Below are 8,761 nucleotides of genomic sequence, written 5' to 3' on the forward strand. Positions count from 1 at the left end.
GATCAAATATATATGAGTCAATGTGCTGCTCAGGTGGGTCTTCAGTGTTAAATGAATGTGTTTCTCACAGAGTCCTCAGAAGAGCCCAAACGTTATGAAGATAAAGAGAGTATTTTAATGGAGAGAAACGCACAGCTGATGGAAAAAGACAAACACATTCAAGAGGAAGAAAAACTTCTGACCAAAAACACAGAGATACTTCAGATGAAGGACAAGATGCTGGAAGAGAAAGAAACACTCCTCACAGAGACAAAAGAAAAACTGGACCAAATGACCAAAGAGACTCAGACACAGCTTAAAGATAAAGACTCACAGCTGGACACTCTGAGAAAAGAACTGCAGGACAAGAGCAGCAAAGTACAGGAGATGATGATCCTTCTGGACCAACAGAGAACTGAACTCAGCCGTCAGCAGAAAGAGTTAGAAGAGAAAGATCAACAACTTAAACACACAGGTAAGAATTTAAGACACAGACTGACTGTAAAATATCTGACTGATAAATTAATATTCTGTCTTTATCATTTCAGCACAACAGAATTCAGACCTACAGACTGAAACTGAAACACTGAAAACGCTCATTTCATCACAGACGACTGGTGAGTTTCAGCTTTAAGCTCAGTCTTTATTAACTGTGTTCATTAATGAGAGTTGTATATGTGATGTAATGTAATGTAATGAGTCAGGTTTGTCTGACCACACTGAGCAAATTCTATGACCGAGTGAATTCAGCTTTTTCCAACTACGCAGTTCAACTGTGACATATTTTCCTGTTTCCTCTCGCTGTGGGAGCGAAGCAGACGCTGCTTCATTCCCTCCTGCATCTCACGCAAAACTGAAAAGCGTGTTTATTTGGATTTACTCAACACGAACACAGAGACAGATACAGAAGTGCTGGTTCATCGTAACGCTGTGGGTGGGTCATTGGGCCGGACTACAGGAGTGTGCTTTGTTGACTGTGGTGGTGTCAGATATGTGTGTAAATAACAAAAGGCCCTTTTATTGGCCAGAGCAGGTTCATATGCTGATTCTGATAATCTGAAAATGCTGACCATCGGCTCTGATCTCCAGTTGTGCTGATTATCGGTCGACCCCTAACAGACACATGTGTTCCTGCTTCAGTTCTGCTGGAAAAGCATCCAGGAGCAGAGATTCTTTAGTGAGGAGAACTGACACTTAATGTCATGTGGGTCTGTCAGATGCTGGTGGCGCTCTTGAGCCGGTCCACAGTGAAAGGGTTCTTATAAAGCCTTTATTAACGCTTAGTCAGGTTTATGAACTGCACTTGTTTTCACAACATAGAATGAGAAACTTCAACACTGCTGTTATTTTTAATGATGGGAGTGAAATGAACTGGCCAGGCTCCTCTTAAACTCACACTGGCTTGAGAGAATATCAGGAGTGTTTAAAGCACAACAAGGCAAGAAAGTGAAACAACGGCAATTTAAATAACAAATAAATAAATAAATCAGGAGATATTTTTTATTTGTTTATACTTTTATGGTCTCTACATAATTCTGTATATGCTATTTTACAGTTTTAATGTTTTCACTAAGATTGTAAAATGTGGAAAATAGTATAATTGAAATAAAACATTCTGTAAGTAAGTTTGTCCAAACTTTTGACTGGTGTTGTAATTGTCATTAATTAATCTCTTCCATTAATTTCCTCATTTCAACTCCTGATTAATTCCAGACTGAAAAATAATTTTATAAATATAGATATTTTTGATGTGTTTAACACTTTTTGGTCTCTTGATGATTCTACATCTGTTCCTTCACTTTGAGTCAAAAATGTGGAAAATAGTAAAAATAAGGAAAATTATAAGTAGGTGTGTACAAAGTTTTGAGTGGTAGTGTAATTGTTGTTAATCTCTACCATTCATGTTTTATGAATATATTTGACTCTTTATTTTCCAGTTGATTTTTTCCAGGCTTTTTGTAAAAGAGATAAAATCTATTCCACTTAAGTGTTTCCCTAACAGCTATTAAACTCACACTGCTGTTAAATCTCAGTACTGTGTATCTGTTAACTTTGCACACTGTGAACTGAGAAAGACTGAATTTCTATTTTCTTACAGATTTAACTGAAAAGACCAAACAGCTTAAAGAAACAAAACACATTCTCTCTGAGAGAGACAGACAGCTAATGGAGAGAGAAGAACAAGTGGAGGAGAAAGACAGACTGACAGAAAACACAACAACACTTCAGATGAAGGAGAAGATTTTAGAAGAGAAAGACAAACTTCTCACAGAGACACAAGATGAACTGAGACAAACAACAAAGACCTTAGAGAGTCGTAGAAAACAAATGGAGGAAATGGAGAAAAGACTTGTGGAGAAAGATGAAGAATTAAAAGAAGAACTGAAAGATAAAGACAGGATTCTAAAAGAACATTTAGAGACAATTGATAAGAGAGATTCATTATTAAAGGAAACTAATGAAAGATTAGAAAGTGTTAATAAACAGCTTAAAGATAAAGACTCACAGCTGGAGAATCAGATCAAACTGCTGAGAGAGAAAGAGACTCTACTGGAGGTCACAGTGAAAGAGGTGGAGGAGAAGGAGAGACTTCTAAGAGAGAGAGACACACAGCTAATGGAAAGAGAGCAGCAGGTTGAGGAGAAAGACAGACTTCTAGAGGAGAGAAACAAGCAGCTGCAGGAGAGAACAGATCCAGACTCAGCAGCTCCAGACAGGAGGAGGAACAGCAAAGAGTTTTTACCTCCACTCTGTAAGTAACTAATATTGTTGCATGAATATGAATGTATAAAGTGTGTATATTGTTATGTGATCACACACTGAAGATGACTAACTAATTAAAATACAGATGAAAATTCCAGAAAAATATTATTTAATATGGATTAAAACAGATATAACAATTGTCAACTTTGCTGTAAAGTGTAGTTCTATAAGAGTTTAGTATTTGGTGAAATCAGCAAACTAAAGTGTTAAACTTTTATTTACAAATTTCATGACATTTTTCTTATATAAAAACTATTTATCTTATTCAGCTCCGCCCATTTAAAAGCAGCAGCTCTTCAGATTTTTGTCTTTTAGCTTCTGGTTTATGATGACCGCCATCAGAAAACAGTGTTTCTCTACCTGAACCAGAAGAACAGACTTGTGTTCTTAGGAAGAACGTTCCTTGAAAGAACAACCTTTGAGAACCTATGAGAACAGAGAACGTGTGTAGAACAGTTAGAGAAGCTGTGTTCTCACTGTTTATACTGTGCAGTTCTGTGAGCTCAGCTGATTCACCAGCACTAACAGTAACTAGTCTACAAGTTCAGAATGTGATACAAGAAATCTAAAACACCACAATACAAATGATTCAATCCAGTCTGATGTGACGCTGATATAGAAACATGTTTTTATTGCTTTAATGAAGCCAAAGTTCATCATTTTATTGATATGACCTCTTCATCAGCCACTGGTGGCATTTTTATTGAATGCTCATGTAGCAAACTCGAAACAGTAGTTGAGACCAGGCACGCACACCCAGGAAGTGGAGATCTGAAGATTTATTCCTGAATGAAAGTAGCATGGGGCAGTAGTAAGCTCACGCAGCCAGAGCAGCTCTCTCCCACTCCCTACAGATAGCCAAAACGTGACTGAGCTAAACATCAAAGTTCCATTCAAATTCAGCCTAAAATTACCACACACCGTTTAAACACATTCTGTGTCTCTAAGCTCTACATTTTATGTGCCGTTTAAACAGAATTCATGGCTTTTATAGGCTTATTAAGACACTTTAGGAAGAGAGCTATTCAGCACGTCTTACCCGTACAAGCATCCACTGTGCTTCTAACAAACCGGGTAAAACCGCTGCGTGGGTTTACCCTGGGTGTCACAGTAATTGAGGCCCCAGCTACAACACATGGGAGGAACCAAAAACTGAGCTGAGCTGCTGATCCAGAGGAGATCCAGGTGGAGGAGAAAGAGACGCTACTCACTATAATAACACTCCTCTTCAGCTGTGACTTACTGTGGTTCCCTTTGCTGTGCTAGAAACAAGCTAATATGTTCTAAAATAAACAAAGCTAGCGACTTAATTCATTCTTTATTGATTTAAAACTAAAACATAGCATATATATATATATATATATAATTAAACGCCTCTTTCGTGATCAGTTGCCACTAAAACAGAAGGTAAAAGACAAAATTAAGAAGATGGAGGCCTCCATGTTTCTTCTGTGATTAGAGTGAAAATGTAGTCAGTAACATAATCTCCTCTGTGCTGGTTGTTCTGTTTCATAGTGAATGAAGAGACTCCACAGTCTGCAGCACCACTCAGGAGAAGAAACAGTCTGCAGGGACTTCCTCCACATAGTAAATGATTCCACTGATTTCCTATCTTAAATATTATCTTAAATATTTCTCTAATTATAATAATCCCCATCACACAGTAAGAGATTTGATGCCTCATTGTTGTTGATTCACAGTGAGTGGAGAGTCCTCTAGTTCAGCCTCTCCAGAGTCAGTTCCTGTAGCAGAGCTCAGGCTGGTGCTGCTGGGGAGGACTGGATGTGGGAAGAGAGCAGCAGGAAACACCATCCTGGGCAGAGAGGAGAGGAGCCAGGCTGGAGCGTCTACAGTGAGGCAGCAGAGTGAGAGCAGACAGGGGGAGGTGGCTGGGAGGCAGGTGACTGTGGTGGACACTCCTGACTGGTTCTGTCCTGGGCTCTCTCTGGAGGAGCTGAGACGGGACGTGGGACTCTGTGTCCGTCTGTCCGCCCCAGGACCCCACGCCTTCCTCCTAGTCGTACCAGTGAAGCAGTCTACAGGAGAGGAGAGAGGCATGCTGGAGAAAATGGAGGAGATCTTTGGAGAGAGATGTTGGAGGAACACCATGATCCTTTTCACTGTTACTGATGAAGCCCAAGAGAAGAACATTGAAGAGTTTATCCAGTCAGGAAACCAGGAGGTCCAGAGACTCGTAGAGAAATGTGGGAACAGGTTTCACTGTCTCAGCATTAAGGAGAGCGGAGAAGGTGCTCAAACCTTAGAGCTGCTGGAGAAGATAGAGAAGATGGTGGAAGGAAACAGAGAGAAACTCTACAGCAGTGAGATCTACCTGGAGACACAATCTCAGATCAGAGAGATAGAGAGAAGAATTGTGAGAGAACGAGAGGAGATGAGAGAGAGACAAGAAAGAGAAACTAGAGAGAAGCTGGAGAGATGTGTACAGGAGACTTTTATAAAGTTTACAGAATCAACTGCTGACTTTCATACCAGAATAAATCAGCATGAAGAGCGAATAACTAAACTAGAGGGAATGTTAAAAGAGGAAAGAGACGAGAAGAGAAAGGTAGAGCTGGAGAGAGAGGTGGAGAGAGAGACTCAGCAGAGGAATGAGGCTCAGTTGGAGCTACAGAGACTGAAAGAAGAGACTGAAAAGGAGAGGAGAGAGATGGAGGAGAGACACAGACAGGAGATGGAGGAGATCAGGGAGACGTATGAAGGAGAAGCCAAGATGGAGGCAGAGAGGAACCTCATGAAGATCTTCCTGCCTGAACTCCAGCAGAGAATCTGGGAAGTCATGACAAAGCAACAGAAAGAGTTTGATTGTAGGATGGATGAAAAGGAGAGAGAGATAGAAACAATGAGACTCAGAGTGAGAGAAATTAGAACCACTTTACTGAAAGAGCTCCATAACTATAGAGGAGGAGCTGCTCAGGAGCAGAAGGAGGTCAGTAGGAGACTCTCAACATGCTGAGAGAGCTTCTTTACTGCTGGACATACAGACTGGACAGTAAAGGCCTGTCTGTTACTGTCTGTTACTGTAACGTCACTGATACTGAGATGCTTTTTGTACATAGAGTGAGTTTATCTTTTATATTATAGCTCCTGTGTCAGATTCACACACAGACACACTTTGTCATTAACTTAATCAGTAAAAATGATGTTTAGGTGTTGAGGGTCTTGTAAAAATCCACTGTATAATCTGTGTGATAGATACAGTAAGAGAGTGATCTGAAAACTAAGGTTCCTGTGGAATCAGGTCTGGACTTCACTACCTCATGCACCATTATGTCTGTAGCTCACGTCTTTATATTCAGTCAGTCACATTACTGACTGATTAAACTGGTACAGTAAAGCAGTCAGTAGAGTCACAGCTGTGTTCACTGTGGTAATGTAATGCAGCATTAACTCAGCAGTTGATGGTTCTGCACTAATCAGGGACTTGACTGTTGATTGTTTTCCACTGCAGTCTTTTTTAATTTAACCTTTCATTTATAATAAATAGGTTCTCCAGTGTGCAATATTACTGATTTAGGAATATATTTTGTGCATGTAATAATACAAATTATTATTATTTTATTTAACATAATCTAGTATACAGCATAATCTAGTATACTAGTACAGTGACACATTAACGAACGTCAGACAAGGTTTGCTAACATCAGCTCTGTGAGATCAGCAGCATGTCAGTGGAAAAGTGGGCTTAAGCCAGAAATATACTTTACTCAAGGATGTGAACACAAATGACACAAAACTCCTGGCCAAAGCGCTGCAAATGCTCAGGCCTGCTGTCCGAACTCGACATGACGTTTTAAGTTACTGTTGCGGTTAAAACACTAAGTACCCTGCTAGAAAAAGCAGCCCACCTGACTAATACCTAGACCTTAGGGTAGCGTAAAGGAGAGTGGGACTAATACTCAAATATTTAGGAAATGTACCTGAAGAGATTAAGTTATTACTTTTCAGATTAAAACATTTTTTTTCCAAAGTTTATGCTTATCCAGTGGGATAAGTGGACATAACCATGAATGCTGTCTGTGTGAGAATGTAAACATGGCACTGCCATGTAAAACTGACCATAAACAGATCGCCAGCTTAACAGCAGCTTCAGCTGTTTATGCAGTAAAAACAAACTGAAACTGCAAAGTTCACAGGCAGTCTGAAGTCTCATAACGGCTAAGGGTGAATGAATATGAGCTGGATTTTTTAGAAATACAGTTCATGATACTCTATGAAAGTCACACCACAGATTATCACTAAATTAACCCAGATTAAACAAAGAAAAGCAAAGAATGTCTGATTAGTAATGATGAAATGAGCAATGCAATTTTGAAAAATATGCGAATGAGTGTGGAGACATCTTTTGGATGTGTGTGTTCATTCTCCTGTTTTGGTTCAAGCGTGCATGCATGTCTGAACGTAATGTTTTAATTTGTGGATATAATACATTTAAATCCTCCTTCTGTGGTGCAGTTTTTATATTGTGAGTGAAGACTTTCAGTTCATTAGATGTGGGCTGAGCAGAGAATGTGAAGAGCAGTGTGTAGAGGTGGAACTCAATCTCAAATAGAAATCTATAATAGAAATACATTAGAATCTCTTAAAGATTTAAATGCAAGAAAAAGTGAAATCTCCACAAAAAAAATCCTTTTTTAACTGAATTTCTGCAACAGAGCTGTGACGAATCAACTGAAATGAGAAAACCACATTGATTCATTGATTCATTCAGTGCTGTTTGTTGAAGTAAGAACTTCACTACAACTTAAATTTCTCATATCCAATAAATATAGAACCATCTACAGCTCATTCTCCATCAATCTGAAGAACAATTACACAATGCAAAGAACAACTTAATCATACAAATCTTTCTTTGAGTGTTCATGGTTCTACATAGAACCGTTTTCTTTACTAAAGAACACTTGAAGAACCATGTGTGTTCAAATGCATAATCATTTTAAAATGCTGTTTTATTTTAAAGACTGGATAGAAATAAATTGGTCTGTTACCCTTTTAATGGAGCAGTAGGATGAACTAAAGAGAAAGTTTAAAAACAGCGAGTCACTAACATAACTGGAATAACTTAATTATTTAAGATTGTTATGAAATATCCTGGCTTAAATACAGAGGTAACTGCTACACGCCACGGTGTTTATAACATGATAGTGCTTAAAAGCATGATAATAGATATGCATATTATACTACAATAGCTTTAAAAGCAATTACCTGAACATGTTCAGCAAAACGAAGCCACCTCTTCATAAAACGGGATCTATTCTTCATCCACACTCGTATTGATAAACAGTTCAATTTACTTTTCTTTATTCTGCACGCCAATTAAACATCCACAGTGCTGGAGGAAAAAGTAAATGAGCCCCTGCATTTCATAACTCATCAATCCTCTGTTGGCAGTAGTAATCTCAAGCAAGCACTTCCTGTAGTTGCGGATCAGAGCTGCACAGCATTCAAGAGGAACACTGGACCATAATCCTAATAGAATTGCCTCAGCCATGTTCTTCAGGTGTCTGGTGTGAACAGCTCTGTTGCGATCATTCCACAGCATCTCTATTGGGTTAAGATCTGTCTCTGACTGAGTTACTCCAAAAATTGATTTTTTAAAGCCATTTTGTAGAACATTAACTTTAATGTTTAGGGTCATTGTCCAGCTTCTGCTGAGCTTCAGAGCTACCGCCCTGATATGGTCCTGGAGGATACCTCAATGAACAGTTCTGGTCCAGGCCCAGAGGCAGTGAAGCAGCCCTAGATCATGATGCTCCCTCCAGCAGACTTCACTGCTGGGGTTATGTTTTCATGCTGGAATGTGGTGCCCTTTTTATTGCATATGTACTGCTGTGTGTTCTTCCTGAACAATTCAGTCCTAGCTTCATCAGTACACAAAACATTTTCCCAGTAGAGTTTTGGAGTGTCAGTGTGCTCTTTGAAAAACTTCACGGATGCAACTATGTTGGAGAGCAGCAGCTTCTTCTGTAGTTTCCTCCAATGGACACCATGCATGGTCAGT

At 39.3% G+C, this 8,761-nt stretch overlaps 1 protein-coding gene across 4 annotated transcripts in view; it reads left to right on the plus strand.

The window, feature by feature from the left end:
• The window catches only part of LOC118802208 (trichohyalin-like), a 28,684-nt gene extending 21,439 nt beyond the window's left edge, over positions 1–7,245 (plus strand). For 3 of the 4 annotated variants that reach the window (XM_036562694.1, XM_036562695.1, XM_036562696.1), the window contains 5 exons: positions 71–454; positions 528–596; positions 2,078–2,731; positions 4,258–4,329; positions 4,443–7,245. In XM_036562694.1, the coding sequence (XP_036418587.1) occupies positions 71–454; positions 528–596; positions 2,078–2,731; positions 4,258–4,329; positions 4,443–5,716 (2,453 nt within the window). In that variant the 3' untranslated portion in view covers positions 5,717–7,245. The remainder of the gene's footprint in view (positions 1–70; positions 455–527; positions 597–2,077; positions 2,732–4,257; positions 4,330–4,442) is intronic. The other variant, XM_036562697.1, reaches the window with a different exon arrangement.
• Positions 7,246–8,761: the final 1,516 nt, after the last annotated feature.

This window comes from Colossoma macropomum, unplaced genomic scaffold, assembly GCF_904425465.1.
Source record: "Colossoma macropomum unplaced genomic scaffold, Colossoma_macropomum, whole genome shotgun sequence".
NCBI classification, from domain to species: domain Eukaryota; kingdom Metazoa; phylum Chordata; class Actinopteri; order Characiformes; family Serrasalmidae; genus Colossoma; species Colossoma macropomum.